At 57.2% G+C, this 16,197-nt stretch overlaps 1 protein-coding gene across 2 annotated transcripts in view; it reads left to right on the top strand.

Annotated features, from left to right (window-relative positions):
• The window catches only part of PLCG1 (phospholipase C gamma 1), a 35,261-nt gene continuing 19,064 nt past the window's right edge, over positions 1-16,197 (top strand). The window contains exon 1 of one of the 2 annotated variants that reach the window (XM_047771087.1): positions 1-640. In XM_047771087.1, the coding sequence (XP_047627043.1) occupies positions 1-640 (640 nt within the window). The remainder of the gene's footprint in view (positions 641-16,197) is intronic. The other variant, XM_047771088.1, reaches the window with a different exon arrangement.

Raw genomic sequence — 16,197 nt, 5'->3', positions numbered from 1 at the left:
ATGACGGGGCCGGCCGTGGCCGCAAGGCTGTGTCCGGGGCCGCGAAAGGAAGCTCTGCGGGACGGAGGGACCGGCTGGTTGACCGCGAGCGGCACGAGCGTCCACGCTGCCTTTGCTCCCAGTGCCCCTACTCGGGGCCTGTCCGGGGGTCGCGGGGCGCAGGCGCAGCAAGCGGGGGTCCTCCCCACGGGCGCGCGGGCGCCTTTGTTCCCGGCGCGCGGGCCGGGGCGGGGCCTGCAGGGCCGCCCCGCCCCCTACTCAGGCTCCGCCCCGTCTCCGCCCGCAGAAGCCGCCGCCGGGGTCCGCTCGCCGGCCGCCTCCGCCGCCTGCTCGCGCCCGCCCCCGCCGCCTGCTCGCGCTCGCCCGGCCTGCGCCGCCGCCGCCGCCGCCGCCGCCGCCCGTGCCGCCCCCACCTCCGGAGCCATGGCGGGCGCCGCGTCCCCCTGCGCCAATGGCTGCGGGCCGGGCGCGCCCTCGGACGCCGAGGTGTTGCACCTCTGCCGCAGCCTCGAGGTGGGCACCGTCATGACTTTGTTCTACTCCAAGAAGTCGCAGCGGCCCGAACGGAAGACCTTCCAGGTCAAGCTGGAGACGCGGCAGATCACGTGGAGCCGCGGCGCCGACAAGATCGAGGGGGCCAGTAAGTGCGCCCCCCTCCCCGGGGCCCGCCGAGCGCGCGCGCGCGCGCGCGCGGGGACAGCCAGGGTCTGCGCCCAGCTCCCGCGCGCCTCGGCCCGCCGCTGGAGAGGCTTGGGCAAACTTTCGGGCCCTCCCCCACACTCTCCGGGCCCCGCCCCCGCCTCGGCCCGGGTGGTCACCGGGGGCGGGGGGCATCCGGGTCCTCAGTCACCTGACAGGACACCCCCTCCCCCAGCTGGGGGGAGTGTTCCAGGCGCTTTGCCGAGAGGCCTAAAAATCCTAGCCGGTTGGAGACCAGCGGGGCCGGCATCGGGCCCCCCACATCCCGGGAGTGGTGTCGGCCAAGGCAAGGGGAGCCAAGGCAGCGTCCCCCACCCAGCCCCAGAAGCTGGGGCCAGACCAGATGCACCCTTTCTTCAAAAAAAGTGCTCTTGGTGAAACTGTGGGCCTCCGGCTGGACTCCTATTTACAAAGGAACCGGGGGTTCCATAAGTAGAACTTAGGGAGATGTTGGGGTAGGGCAGGTTTTGGAGCGGAGCCAGGCCTACTCATCTCTCTCTTGGGGAGAGGGAGGAAAGTGGTCCTGTTTGGTTTGGAAAAGCCTGAGAGGAGGCATTGGCTGCTTTTTCCTGCTGCTGCTTTTGTCCTGAAGCTGAATTTTGGAGGTCTGTGTGCGTGGGCAGACACTCAAAGCCGGGGCAGGGAAAGGGGCCAGGCTCCCCTTGCCTTGGAAGCACATTCTCAGGAGCTTGGGCCCCAGAAAGGCAGCTTCTCTGCTGTCTGTCAGGTACTCTTCAAGAGCAGGCAGCCAATTTGTGGTCCAGTTCTTTGTGTCCTACGTCCCAGGTCCCCATGGCTGTAGGGAGCCCAGAGTGGCTACTCTTGATTTCCTGCCTCTTTGCCTTCCCAAGCCTGACCTTGTCTACTTTTGTGAAGGAGAGGTTGGGAGATTTTAAAAAAACCCTAGGTCTTTCAAAGTGTTATTCCATGGAACGAGTGCCTGTGCTGTGGCCAGATAGGCACCCAGCTCTGCTCTCCATTCCCCTGCCTCCAAGTGTGAGAGATGATGTGTCTGCAACCCCAGGCTGTGGGTTGCTTCCTGCTAGGAACCACCCCCCCCAACCCCCCAGGGACCAGTGTTAGAGTCAGGCTCAGAATTAGGTCCATGTGGAGGAAGGGGGTTCAGGAAGTGACACCCCACCAGGGATGGTCTTATAGACCTCCTTGGGTATGGTGTGCATGTGTGTGGATGGCTGAGGAGATTGGGAGGAAGGAAGGTCTTGTGGTGAGGCCACCATCCTCAACCACAAACTCAGATCTAACACAGCGGCTGAACTTCCAAACTTCAGTCCCCATCGGCCCTGTTGGCCATTGGGAGAAAATTATAGTGATTTGAGAGACTGGATTCCAAAGTGGAGGAAGGACAGACACTTCAGAGAGCTGAGATAGTCCTGGAACCATCACCCAGGTATCAGACTTCAGGCACGGCCCTTCTGTGCCTCTGTGGTGCACCCTGGGCTCTCCTGAATTGGTAGCTCGGGCTGGAGGTTCCCAGTGGAGACTCCTGGATGACAGGCTGCGTTTCAGACGGTGTGTGTGACCAGCAGGCAGTAAGGGGCAGCACAGTGGTTGAAGGCAACCACTAATGTATATGGATTTGAAGCATATATATGTTAGTTGTGATCCCCCCCCACCAGTTACTTCTCTGAGCCTTAGTTTCCTCATCTGAGAAGCGGCAGTAGTGATATATCCACTGTATATGGTTGCTGTGGGGGTTAAATGAGAATATGTGAAATACTTAGCATAGTGCTCGACTCATCGTAAATGTTTAAAGTGAGCTGTTGTTAATAACGACAATAACAGTCTGCGACTGCCGCAGACTGGGAATGGGTGGTGGTTGGTAGAAGAGGGTGAGGGTACAGGAAGGGAGAAGGACAGGGACCCAGTTCACATTTCACTTAGATCACTACCCGGAAAGGGGAGGAAATGGTTTTGTTTTGCCAGGACCCAGCTACCCACCTACCATGTCGAACTGAGTAAGTATGAGATGATTTGCACATCTGACTCCTGGGTGTGACTTTCTTGTTTAAGGTGGGGCTGGCTTAGAAGGAAGGGAAGTGGAGAGGCAAGAGTCTCGTCCAGGTCTTTGGGGTTGGAGGCAGGAGTGCAGAGGACCTGGTGACCTCAGCCCCCAAGGGTGGGTCAGCCAGAGTGGTAGAGATTCAGTGATCTCCTCAGTTAGCTGGGATTGGAGAGACCTGGAGCATGGACAGGGGATGTGGAAGGGGCCCTGGCCCTTTGAGTTTGGAGGTCCAGATTGAAGGAGTCTGGGTGCAAAGGCTAGTGGACGCTCGTGTAGCGTTCAGACCCTTCCTCCCCCTGAAACTGCTCCACTTCTCCCCATTCATGGGTGCATCTTCTTGGTGGGTTCCAATCCCTGCAGCCTCCTCTGCAGGCTCTGAGGATGTTTGGTCTGTCAGTGAAGTCTCTCGCCACCTGGCCTCTTGCCCATATGCCCCAGGTATCTGGCCTTTTCCTACTAATCCTGCCAAGGTACCACTCAGTGCCTAGAACCTGGCCAAAGAGAGAGACACTTCTGGGACCCTCGGGGTGTCCCTGGCCCTGAGGAGAGACTGGGGTTCAGTGAGAGTGCACAACACACACGGACAGGCCCTCTTTCTGGCCCAGCTCTCTTTCCTCTCATTGTACCTCTCACTTGTGAGATGGGGCAGGCAGGTGCTCACTTTAGGGTGGGAGTTTGGCTTGAAAGAGGGGAGGGGAGGTGCCTTGGTGCTGGCTGTCGTGGTGGCGTGACAGGAACCAGGTGATGTTTGGCCTTTTATGTTACAGATACCAACATAAATGAGTACAAAGCAATTACAGACTTCCTGCTGAGTGCCACAGAGACTTTTCATCACGTTTTCTTGGCTCATCCTCTCAAGGGCCCTGGGGGGTGGTCCAGAGGACCACCTCACTCCACAGATGAGGACGTGGAAATGTCAGGAGTGAGTTCTGTCAGTGCTGCTGTGTGACAAGCCTGGCTGGACCCAGTTCTCCAGTCAGTGGCTGGCGGGCCAGTCCCAAGAAGACTCGAAGCCCTGGGTCGTGCCTGAGTGGGCCCCTGGTCACTGTGGGCTCTGCCGCTCCTCTGAGGAAAACCTTCCTGCTCAGAGTGCGCCTTAGAGACCGCCTCAGCCTCTCTAGGTTCTGGCCCCACACTTTTCCTTCTGGTGCCTTCTTGGCTTAGATATTCAGCCCGGGGTCACTGTGGGCACAATGGCTTGGCTGTTGGCTCCATGGTGGGCTGTGAGTGTCAGCCAAGCACGTCTGTGGGGACTTTTGGAGCCCTAGGCTTTCGTCTTTGATTCTTTCATTAAGAGGCCAGGCCTCCATAGGTGGTGAATGAAAAGAGGCCCTTGCCTTCAGGAAAACCAAGGCCAACAGCGACAGTTCCCAGTGGTACCTTTGCTGACAGGGGTGGGGATGGCAGAAGAAAGCACAACACCTGGACAGGGCAGTCAGGCTCAGAAAGGAGGTGATGGAGGCCTGACCCCGGGGGCTCACAGACTGCTGAGGTGACAGACCACAAGGCCAGCTCAGGGCTGGGCCCAAGGCGCCCAGGGAGGGCAGCCCGGTATCATCAGGGAGTTTCTTTGTGCTGGCTGCTTGCTCCCGGGGGAGAGGGGCGAGAGCACGTGTCCGGATCTCCAGAGCTAGCCATCCTCGCCTGTGTGCTTCCTGTCTGACTATAGTTTTTCCAGGGGAAGTCAGAGCTCTTAGTGTTTCCTCAGCAGCCCAGGCTTGCCCTGATGTGTGGGTTTCCAGCCCAGCCTGGCCAGGCCCCCCAGCTGGGGCTTTTTCTTTCCTGTGAACCTGGGAAAGGGGCCTGCTTCACAGATGCCTGGAAGAGCTGAGGCCCCCAGCTTCTCCCTCCAGCTTGCACACACACAGGTGCACAGTTAGAGATCTCAGCCATCAGCCTTGTTTTGGGTGGCCCTGTGGAAGGAGGGATGTTTCTTTGCTTCATAAATTACCATGTGACCATCTCCTGTTTGCCCAGTTCTAGACACTGAGGATTCAAAAAAAAATAAGACATGGGTCGTGCCATTGAGAGACTCCCAGACTCTTGGAAGAGGCAGATTTGAGAATGTGTAATTAGAACTCCATGTGTCTTGTACCATAATAACGGTCTGTAGGGAGAGCTTTGGGAATGCAGAGTAACGAGCTGTGCCTGGCAAGCTGGGGGTTGAGAAGAGACAGCCAGGAAGGCTTCACAGGGGAGGTGACCTGTGAGCTGGGCCTTGAGTGGTTGAGGAACTTGCTGGGCCCTGACGAAGGTACTTCTCACCATGCAGGGGTTGGGGTGCCTTTCATGTGGCAGAGGAGAGACTGGGCAGCCTAAGGAGGGTGCCTTGCCTTGCGTGCTGTGCTGTGTCCTGTGGGCAGCACCTGACACCAGAGGCTGAAGCGGGACTGTTTTGTGTTTGTCTGGGAGCAACTGAGAAGGGGTCCCAGTGAGTTACTGTAGTTTGCATGGCGCACCCTCCTCGCTGAGGCAGGCGGGATGCAGGGGTGGTGGAGGGGAAGAGCTGGGCCTGCAGGGGGGAGGCCGTGGAGCGTTCGGGTCCTCAACTCTGACTGCCTAGGTTAAAACCCTGTTGTGCAGCTCGCTTGCCCTGTGACTCTGAGCATGCGACTTTATGCATTGGCTCCTCGTCTGTAAAAGAGGGCTAGTAACAAACCACATTTTTCTTGTGGGGGTTTTGCGAGGGTTCGGGGGGAATCTGTAAAGTGCCCCACGTGGAGTGTGGCACCGTGTAAGCACTTCCCGCAGGGGAGCTCTGACGAGGAGGAAGCTGAAGGTTAAGTCCCCCAGGAGGGCCCTGCATGGAAGGGAGCGAGTGTGCCTGTTGTGAGGAGCGGGCTGGTGCCTGGCCACCAGGTGCTTTGATTCGGAGAAAAGGAGGCCCACCTGGCCTCTGTGGAGGCTCTCAGCAGCCCCTCTGCTGTCAGGACTCTTTCCTGCTGCTGACCTTTGCGGGGCCTCAGGGCAGTTGGCTGGGAGCAGCTGCAGTGGCAGCACATGAAGGTCTCCGACGCTCATTTCTGAGAAGCTCACCCAGAGAAATGCTGTCTGAGCATGTTGGCGGGAGACCCCTGTCCTCTAGGAAGTGCTTTAAGGCCAGCCTCTCAGTGGGCTGGGGCCTGCCTCCGCCTCTCCTGTCCGGGTTGGTGTCCATCTCTGTTAGCTCCCGGCATCTCTTTCCGCTGTGTGCCCTTTCCTTTGGGATGTGGCTTCAAGGAAGCCAGAGGTGGCTAAGTTGGAGCAGGCGAGGCCTAAGGTTGCAAAGGCCTCAAATGAGGGGCTAGGAACACTCCCCCCCCCGCCACTCTTAGAACTGCAGAAGTCAGCGGGGACTTGGAGGAGAGTCCCAGGAGAAGGGGAGGTGGGGTAGGAGGAGGGCAGGGTTCTGGAGCTCCTGGCAGAGTGCTTTGTTCAGAGAAGCATGGCGCCCATGCTTTCCTGGGGGATCTTTGAGAGCAGCCTGCTAACAGGTGATAAGACTCTAGGCCGCGCCCAGGGTGAGGGGTGGCTTCTAGCAGCTGTGGCCAGAATCAGTCAAATTTGGGTCTGAGACTCACCTCTTCCTGTGACCTTGGGTACAAGTTACCATAACCTGTCTGAAACTGATCTTCAGCTGTAAAATTAACTCTCCGTCACAGAGCCGTATGTTCATGGTGGTCAAATGAGATGGCATATGAGAGTTCAGGGATTTTCTATGAGAGTGCTCAGCACAGCATGTGGCACTTGTGGGTACTTTTTTTTTTGGCCATGCCCACAGCATGAGGAAGTTCCTGGGCCAGGGATTGAACCCGTGCCGCAGCAGTGATCCAAGCCACTGCAGTGACAACATGAGACCCTTAAGCCACTGAGCCACTTGGAAACTCCACTTGTGGGTGCTTAATAACGGTTTCCTTTGCTTTCACCGTAGCTAACTACAGAGCTGCAGTCCGCCTTTCCACCAAGCTGGCCGCCATGGCTGCTCTCCCAGCCGGGGCTAGAAGTCTGTTTCCTATTTCTTTGTTCCCTCCCTGAGTCTGTATACAGAAATCGGGGGCAGGGGAAAAATTGAGTATTTGAATAGTGCGTTTAGTTGATGAAGCATTTTCTCATCCATTGTGTTATTTGAGCGCCATCACAGCTCCATGATTGGAAGGAGCTGGGAAGGCTGAGCTCTCCTTTACAGATGAGGAAACCAGGCCCCAGGGCTGAGGGCACCCAGCAAGTTCATGGTGGTGCTGGGAACAGCCTGAGATACCTGATTGCCACTGCAACATTGAGCTTGTCCCCGCACCCTGGAGAAAGCGACAGTAAGGTGGGTGTTCTGTAGGACCAGTGTTGTTTTTCTTTACGTGGACTGTGCCGTCTGGTCTCTCCTCTGCCCTCGGGCCACATATGCTATTCAGCCAGCCCACACTTCCATCTGTGGACACAGAAGACTCAGTGCTTTCTTTGAGATCGCCTGCTGCCTTTATCTTGCCAGCCCCCCATCGAGATGCCCCCCTCCCTGCCACAGGAGGTGAAGACAAGCCCTGCCTGACTTGCTCTTACTGGGTTATGCTGACAACCACCCTGAGCATCTGCCAGGGGAATGGGAGCCGGGGCTCGGGCGCTCTGGGTGCCCTGAGAGGGCCTTTCCAGGACCCTGATGACAAGTGCATGCATTGTTCCTCCTGTGGTTATTGTGGGCTCATCTCCTGCGTTAGGCACATGGGACCGGACGTGATCACTCCAGCCTCTCACTTGTTCACTGTGGCAGTAGATCTGTAGCCTAGTATGCTTTCCATGTCACCATCGCTACTCTTTTCTTTAAAAAAAAAAAAGCCTGAAAAGTGAGGCAGACTGAACAAGTGAGATGCCACTTGTGCTTCCCTGGCTTTGGACTCCGGCATGTAGTGATGTGCCAGGCACATCAGTGACGTCTGGCGGTAAACAGAAAGGTTAAGGCGTACACACAGCCAGAAAGGACCTAGACAGCCAGACAGAAAAGCTCATGATGGGGTCCGGGAGTGGTGCTGTGAAGGAAGCAAGCCCGAGGCCCCTCTGTCAGTCTGGAGAGGTGAGGGTGTGCTGTGTTGATCGCAGAGGCAGATACTGAGGCCCCTCTCCTGTAGGCTGTGCGTGTGTGTGTCGTGGCAAGCCACTCCACTGTTTCCGGAGAGTGGCCTTGGCAGCTCTGGGTTGGCCCCCTGGTGCGGAGCCTGAACACACTGGGTGGATTAGGCTGGAGGGGATTTGGAGGAAGGAGGCTGGGGACGAATGGGGCACAGGGTGCAATGTGGGTGGCTCTGCTGTCGTGGCAGATAAAACGCTGCCCGTGTAGGTCAAGAGGCTGCCTTTAATATGGGGAGCTTTGTGTTCAGACTCTGAGGTGTTAGTGCTGTGCCCTTGCCTAATTGTCATCTCTCTACCGTCACCCCAACACACGTATCCCTGCATGAGCTGCCCCAAGCCTAGTGTCTCGTGGCCACAGCTTCCTGCCATCACCCCAGCGTTAGAGCCTCTCATCACAGCTGGGTGTGCTGAGGCCTCCAGGGGAGTGGGGCCTGTGGCTGCCTGGAAGGCCTCCCGAGAGTGTGTGTTGGGGGGGTGGTCCCTGAATACTCTGTGCTGGGGGAGAGGCAGCAGGGATGCAGGCGGTGGCTTGGGGAGGCTGAGGGTCCAGGAGATGCAGCTCGGAGAGCCTCCTCTGGCACTCCTGCCCCAGCCCTTGATGTTCTCGCTCTCCTCCTGGGAAGACCGTTCCTCTTGAGGAGGTGCATGGCGGGCCTTTGAGAGGCTGCAGTGGCTGAGTGCCCAAGCACAAGGACTAGCTCTCTCACCCTACTCGTCACCTCCCAGGAACCGGGCCCATTCTGGGGGAAGCAGGGAGGGCTCCTTTTTATAGCCCCATGTAGGCTTTGTGTATAGGCTCTGCTGCTTCCTTCCGGGCCCTTCCTGGTGTTGGCCGGTGGCCCTGGCTTCAGCGAGACTCAGGATGCAGAATAAACGGGGCAGGGCTTTCTCCTGCAGGAGACTGGCATCTCCCTTGCTGAGCCAGGCCTGGCACAGGGCAGCTGGGGTTAGGAAGCAAGAAGAGGAGGTGACCCCGTCCTCAATCCTGGGAAACTTGTGATCTGGAACACACAGAAAGCCCTGAAAGCCCGGGGCCGGCAGGAGCCGGTTGTGCCTAAAATGCTGTCCGCTGAGCTCGGGATGGAATAGCCTGCTCCCGTGGGTCCCTACCCCACTGGCTGGCATGCCGGCCTTGTTAGAGGATCTGCAGGGAGGCTCTGAGGTGCGTGGGAGCAAGGAGTGGGCGGCCCGACCAAAACTCCTGGCCCCAGCGGCGGACAGCTGACCAGAGTGGTGAGGAGTTCGGCCGAGAAGAGCTTGGCCACTTGTTTGTGTGAGATCTAATTCTAACTCGGCAGGGGTGGGCCGTTCAAGTTGGGGTTGGCTTCCTGTTTTCCTGGACACCTGGGGATATGGCCGAGCTGAAATGTCTTGAGGGAAGTGGTTGTTTAAGGGGTGCCCCCAGTCCGCAATGTCCTTAGTTTGGCCTCACCAAATGGGGGCCGTAGGGCACTGACCGTGCTGGGACTCTGGCTGTGTAGCCGTGGGTGTGTGGTGGGTGAATTCTAACCCCAGGGGATTGAGTGACTGCAGCCTCAGGCCCAGAGACTGTGGGCCAAGTTCATGCAGTGACTAACCTTAGGAAGGAGGGGAGGAGTTGGCCACAGGTCCCAAAGCCTTCTCCGCCTCCCTGAGGGCAGGAGGGCAGCTGGGAGGCTGGGCGGGGGCAACGGGGCCTCTCTCAGGCTCTGGGGACCCCTTCCTCCTGCTCATCCTCAGCTGCTGGGAGGCAGCTCTCCTCGTGCTAGTCGGTGTGGTGTGTCTGTGTTCACTCCTCAGTTCCTCGCTGGGACTGTGGAGCCCTTCACTCCACCAGGGCGGTTAGGAAAGGTAGCATACATCTCTTTGCCAGGGATCACCCAGGGCGCCTTGAGGCCAGCACCAGAACAGGGGGAAAGAACCCTCCAGTGAGCACACTGGTGCCCAGACTGTTCCCCTGAGGGTGACCTGATCCCCGGCCAGAGAACTGGCCTGCACTGGAAGGGCCTACACTCCAGGCTGGATGGGAGGCGAGGCGGCAGCTCTCAGCACCAGGGGAGGTGAAGCCAGGAGCTGTCTTAAGAGGGTGGAACTCGGGAATTCAGATCAGGAAGGGGAAGCCCCAGGGTAGCCGCCCCTCTCAGTAGGGCAGGTGATTTCGAAGAATCGGAGCTGGGCTTCCTGGGGAGGCAGTGAGTGGGTGTTCCCTGTCACCTTACGCAGTGAGGTCAGAGGCTGGGTCACACGCCGGGGCCTTGGCTCCCCAGGAGAGTGGCTTGGCTTGGGCTGGTGTGGCCCAAAGAGAGTGGCCCGGTGCTGAGGGCCAAGCAGCCCTAAACTGGGGGAGCTGGGTGGGTGTGTGGAAGAGGGCGGCTGAGTGAGCAGGCCTGTGACTTCATGACCCTATTTTTATTTAGAGCATCTTTGGCGTCCTAGTCAAGGTTGACTGTTGGGGGTTAGGGGTTGGCCCCATGGCTCTCCCCAAGAGTGAGCAGGGCCTGTGGTGGCAGTAACACAGAAACTGAAGCCGCGGGGAGCCAGGGCGGGGTGGTGAGATGGCATGGGGGTTGGCAAGCTCCACTGGGGAAGGTCCACGCCGACCCCTTTCCACCTCTGTCCCCACCTCAGCCCCATCACTTGACCCCAGCCAGAGGCCTTATCGTCTCCTTTCGGGAGGGAGGGCCCAGATTTTTTTTCTCTCTTCCCCAGCACAGTCCATTTCCTGCTAGTCGCGGGGGCACGGACACCAGTGGGCATGGTTCATGCCTTCAAGGAGCTCACACTCCGGTGTCAGGTAGCCTGAAATATACACAGTTCCCATTCCTCTGGGTGCTTGGTGCTTATGGTTGTGACTCATACAAGTAAAGCCGGTAGGACTTGTTCAAGAATTAAATTGGAGGGTGTTGAGAGAAGATGCTGAGGATGATTCTGAAGAGTCCAGTTTATGCACCTCTTTGGAAGTGATGCTGTTAGCTGACCTAAGAGGTGTGGCAAGAGGCCTGGTTTGGGGAGAGAAGTCAGCATGTTTGGTTTTGAGGGGTTGACTTTGAGGTGAACAGGGGGAGACAGCAAGTAGGCATTTGTATCGAAGGGTCTGGAGCTTAGAGTTGGGGACTAGGCTAGAGCTATGTTTGTGAATTGTCTGCAGTTGGTAGTACAGCTGTGGGCACGGATGGCACTGACTGGGGAGCAGGTAGAGCATCGGGAGAGGAGAGGACCTTGGCCTGGGCATCAACAAAGGTCCAAGTGTAGAGGGGCTAGGCCTGGAGCCCAAGAAGAACCAGGAAACCAGGAGAGGTTGTGAGAAGTCAAGGACAGCTTCCGGCAGGAGAGAAGGTGTAGTCAACGTGTGGATGGCCCTGAGGGTCAGGAAAGAGGAGGCTGGAAAAGTGACTTGTGTTCAGTACTCTGGTTCCCCAGGCAGCCTGAATGGGGAGCATTTCATTGGGCCTTTCGAGATCCTGGACACCCCGGGACTCGGCCCTCCTGGGGCCCCAGCCTCCCCTCTGTAGCCAGTACATCTAGAAAGAACTCGGGCAGCACCGGCCTGCAGGCGAGCAGAGGTCAGTGTGCAAAGGACTGCCTGGAGAGTCCTCTGGGCTCAGGCAGAGAGGCTGGGGCCAGCCCCTTGTCCTCGCTGCCCCTGTTCCCACGGGTGTTGACGGCTGGCAGAGGCCCACCTTCCCGCCCCCTCATCCATCCGAACCCCCTTTCCCCCAAACAGCCATACTGCAGCATCGATGCCTTGGCTTCCGTGATCCCCTCTGGTGGACCTGAGTTGAGCGGCCCTCCAGACCTGCCGCCTGCAGACAGGGTGGTCCGTGGCTTCCCGAGGCCAGCTGCTCACTTTCTCTGGCTCTCAGAGCCACAGACACCTCCCTGTTGTTCCACTCTTTGCAGGACCTTGTGTTTATCTGCTTCCCCATCTGTTTCCTCCACAGGCAGGGGCTTTCTCAGGGGCAGGAACTCCAAAGCCTTATTGATCTCTGTTTACCCAGGACCCACCCCGGGGCCCGACGTGGAGTGGACAGATGCCTAGTACACATTTAATCAGTGATGGCATAAAAGAGTAAGCCCAGCAGACAGCTGCCCATCTCTCTCCCAGCTTTGAGTCCCCTGGGCGGGGCCCCCTTGCCCTTCCTTCCTTTGAGGCCAGGGCATGCTGTTCCCACCTCTGAAATGGGTGGGATTAGTCTTACATCCCAGGAAAGAGGGCCGCCTGCCTGGACAGTGTGAAGGCTTGCTGGGGCTGCCCTGCTCTTTCTTTGCAAACCCAATGTCAGGGGTGGCTGCCCCTGTGGGACCACTGCAGAGGGCCCCAGTTGTACCATGAACCACCACCAATCACATTGAGACCCTTTGGAGCCTCCATTTCCTCATTGCTCCAAAGAGGAGTTTCACCTTGAATCTAAACTCCAGATGATTCATGAACTGGCAAGGATCCTTTACAGCTGTGACCTGAAACAGTTAGGATGTAGGGGTGCAGGGTCCTGTGTAGGAGGATCCCACAGATCCCCATCCAGCTGTCTGATTGGCATTTTCCTGTTTATCAAGGTGGGAGAGGGGCCAGCTGCTCTTCAGGTGTTTGGGGAACAGTGATGGATGAGCCCCAGCTGGATCAAGTGCTGAGCTCTGCCCTGGGTGTGCGGCCAGGGTTTCCTTGTTGCATCCTGGGAAGGGGTTTGGTCCTCTGTGCCCTGCTGGTCTGGTTTGAAGATGCTGCTGCACAAGAGTGGGAAGGAGATAAGCCCCAGCCTCACCTTCTCTTTGCTGCTTGAACCTGTGACCCTGGGTTTCTGAGCCTGGATCCTCGTCCTTTGTAAATGGGAGGTTGAGAGCTACCACCCCTCAGCTCTCACCTTCCTCCCTGGGAGCTGCTCCTGACTTTCTGTTGGAAAGTGGAGCAGGGCGGGGGTAGGGGAGGGAGTTTCACGCCTTCCAGTCCTTGGGCAATAGGCCACCTGCATGGAAATTGCTGGCCATCCCAGGCCCTGCTGCATCAGGTTTCTGTCTTGTTTCCTCTTTGGCCCCCACCATACTTCTCCTTTGGAGCTGTGAACCTGTGTGTTCCTTCAAAGCTGTATGTTCTCAGCTGGTCCAGGCTCCCTGGGATGCAGAGCGGAGCTCCCTGTGTAGGGCAGCAGAGGTGCACATCCAGGAATCAACTGATTGCCAGTGCTTCCTTTTGTGGCTTCCTATCTCCATCTCAGCATCCTCTGGGGGGGACAGCTCAGCCCCACTTGTGTTACCTTGGGTCCTGGGTGTGGAGTTTCTTTAGAAGGTGGTGCAAGAGGTGGCTGAGTTGAGGAGTCGGGGCTGGAAATGGCCCATCTGTGTGGCCCAAACTGTGTGTAGAGAAGCTGTTATTGAGAGAGCATTTTGGGGAAGATCTGTTCAAGTCTCCCCACCTCTGGGACCACTCTTTTGCATCTTCTGGGCATGTTGCTGAGGGAGCTCTGCCTCTTCTCATTTGTTTTCCCCAAAGGGTCATTAGCTTCCAGTGGTTCCCACTGGTTGCAAGAACCTTTGTGCAGGAACTTACCAGTAGTCTCACATTGCCCTGGTCCCCAGGGGCCATGTCATCCCCAACTGTGCCTGGTCCTTCTTTCTTCTGTCCATTTGGTCACGTCACTGACCACTGCATTTGCATATTGGTTGTTGTTCCTTAGCTTTTATTGTCCCACTGCACCACCTCTTCCAGGAAGTGATCCCTGGTACCATCTTTGAGCATTATCTATGGCCTCTTAGATAATTAGCTCTGGCATCTAACTCTCATGAATTTGTTCCTGCTTTAAGCACTCTGTAAGCATTCTCAGGCCTCCCCAGGGATCTGGGTTTGGGGAGTGGAAAGTAGAGGCAGACAGGCCGGTGGACCTGACACCAGGAGGCACTAGACAGTGTGTCCAGAGTTGGAGAGCACCAGGTGTGCTACTGGCGCGGGCCTGATGGAGATGTGAGAAGGTGGGCCTGGCACATGCAGGGGCTCAGAGGTAGGAGGAGCGCCGGGAGCTGATGTGGGGCTGGGGTCTATGGGTCTCGTGGCCTTGATTAGACTTGGACCCTTTTGAAGAGGGCTGGGCGTCCACATCCCAGAGGGGGGACAATAAAAGCCCCAGGGGGAGGGACCTGTCTAGGTAGTACTCACTTACCTTTTTCAAGCTCTCTAGATTTTTTTATTTTTTATTTTATTTTATTTTATTTTTTGTTTTTTCTTGGGCCACACCTGTGGCATATGGAGGTTCCCAGGCTAGGGGTCCAGTCGGAGGTGTAGCCACTGGCCTATGCCAGAGCCATAGCAACTCGAGATCCGAGCCGCGTTTGCGACCTACACCACAGCTCACAGCAACGCCGTATCCTTAACCCACTGAGCGAGGCCAGGGATCGAACCTGCAACTTCATGGTTCCTAGTCGGATTTGTTAACCACTGAGCCACGACAGGAACTCCTCTCTATGTTTTTTAAAAACTTTCATATTCATTATGAGTTACCATTTTTTTAAGGTATTAAAATGTATTTACAGGCATTTTTATACTGTTAATTTCTATTGCAGTTTCCAACAATTATCTTATGCACTTTTTAAAGAGGAAATTCTCCTAAGGGTAATATTTCAATGAACATTTGTTTTCATGTCCAGAAATTTGTGATATGTACCATTTCCCTTTTTTTTTTTTTTTTGTGGTGGTGCTGGTGGTTGGTTTCCTTGGTCATATCTTCATCATATGAGGGTTTAAATTTCAGTATGTCCTCTTGTCCCTTTCTAGCAGAATCACTTTCCTGGCTCTTATCTCCTTGACACCTTGCCATAGGCCAGTGAAGGAGGTGCCAGGTGCAGTGATCCCATTTTGCAGATGAAGGAGGTGCAGAGGTGGGGCCGTGCCTCCTGCCCACCCTGCCAGTGATTTTGCTGCGCACTTCCTCCTGGCCTGATGCATGGAGGAGCCAATAGCTTTGGGAGACTTCTGTGTAGAACTTGAGGGCAGGGGATCCTAGGACACAAGATTCCTGACTGAGAAGCTCCGGTCTGATTTAAGGTTGTGGATTTCCCTACCACGACCTGCCATACTCAGGGCAGGCTTGGCTGGCTCTCGGGGGCCAGGCTCAGTAAGGAACCCTGAAAAAGGGTCAGTGCTTCCCCCCTTGCCCCCCCTTTTCTCTTCCCTGGGGTTCCTGTTGTCCTGGGGCTCTGCCTGGTGCACAGGAATGCCGCGCCTGTGCACAGCCCCGCAGTGGTTGTCCCCAGGCCCTGAGCAGGAGAAGGGCCCGCTGTCTGAGAGGGGTGGGGAGCAGGATTCTGAGACAGGAAGCAGCCCTACCTCCAGAGGAGCCTGGTGCAGACAGGCCCTATGGTCACTGTCCTCTGCCCCTTCCTAGGCTCCAGGCTGGCTGCCGTTGAGCTTGTCCCCTTCACAGCACCGTCTCCTCTCCCCACCTAGTGGGCTGGGTGCCATGGCAGGGGACGGGGCCTGCTGTGCTAGCAGAGAGGCGAAGCTGGCTCTGAGAGCAGCAGTACCTTCAGTTCTGTGGTTCAGGTGAGGAAACTGAGGCTCCTAAAGAAAGTGACTGGATTGTCCTGAAGGCAGTTGCTCTCCAGGCCTGGGTCTGCTCACCTAGGTTCCCCGCTCTAATCTCTGTGGCCTCAGGCAAGGGAGTCTATCCCTGGGCCTGGAGGTGGGAAGCAAGGGTCTTTGGTTTTGCAAATTCAGCCTGTGGCCCTCTGCCTCATTGCTTAGAGCTGGCCCCTGTGCCAGGCAGTGAGCAAGTTTCCCTCTGCATAAAAACCAGAACAAAGCCAGTCTGAGGTTGGGGCCGTCAGTACAGGTCAAGGCTGCCTCTCTTGGGGATATCTGTGTATAGTTCTCTGTCTGCGTGTGAAGGGTTTATGGGAGGCCTCCTTCCCACGGAAGCCCTCACTTTATCCACAAGCTAGGTTGAGAGGAGAGAGACTTGCTCGAGGCCAGAGCTGTATGCTTGGAAACAGGATTTGAAACTTTGTGATTTCGGATCTGCCAGTGTCCTGTTCTGGTACCAGTGTATGCGAGGTGGGGGTGCAGGGCCTGCGAGTGTCAGCAGATGTGTGGGTGGGGTGCTGTGGGTGCAGCAGGCCCGGTGCTGAGGCTCAGGCAGCAGCCTCTGGCTTAGAGCAAGTCCATGTGCACTGAGGTGAACTGAGAGGCCCCACGGGCCCCTCCTTCCCCAGTGCCCCATCCCTGCGACACCCCTTTTGGAGCTGGGGAAATGGCTGCTTGGGTTCTTTTCCTTGGGCTGAGGCTGCCGTGGGCCAGCTCTACCTCGCCCAGGTTTGGGCTTGCCCACAGCCAAGCCCTGGCAGTGGCCGCAGTCGTCTCCCCTGCTGCTGGCTCAGATGGGCCCTGGGTCGATGGCACTAGGCACACAGCAGGGGCT

Source organism: Phacochoerus africanus, chromosome 3 (genome assembly GCF_016906955.1).
Source record: "Phacochoerus africanus isolate WHEZ1 chromosome 3, ROS_Pafr_v1, whole genome shotgun sequence".
Taxonomy (NCBI): Eukaryota; Metazoa; Chordata; class Mammalia; order Artiodactyla; family Suidae; genus Phacochoerus; species Phacochoerus africanus.
This window is presented reverse-complemented; position numbering and strand designations above follow the sequence as displayed.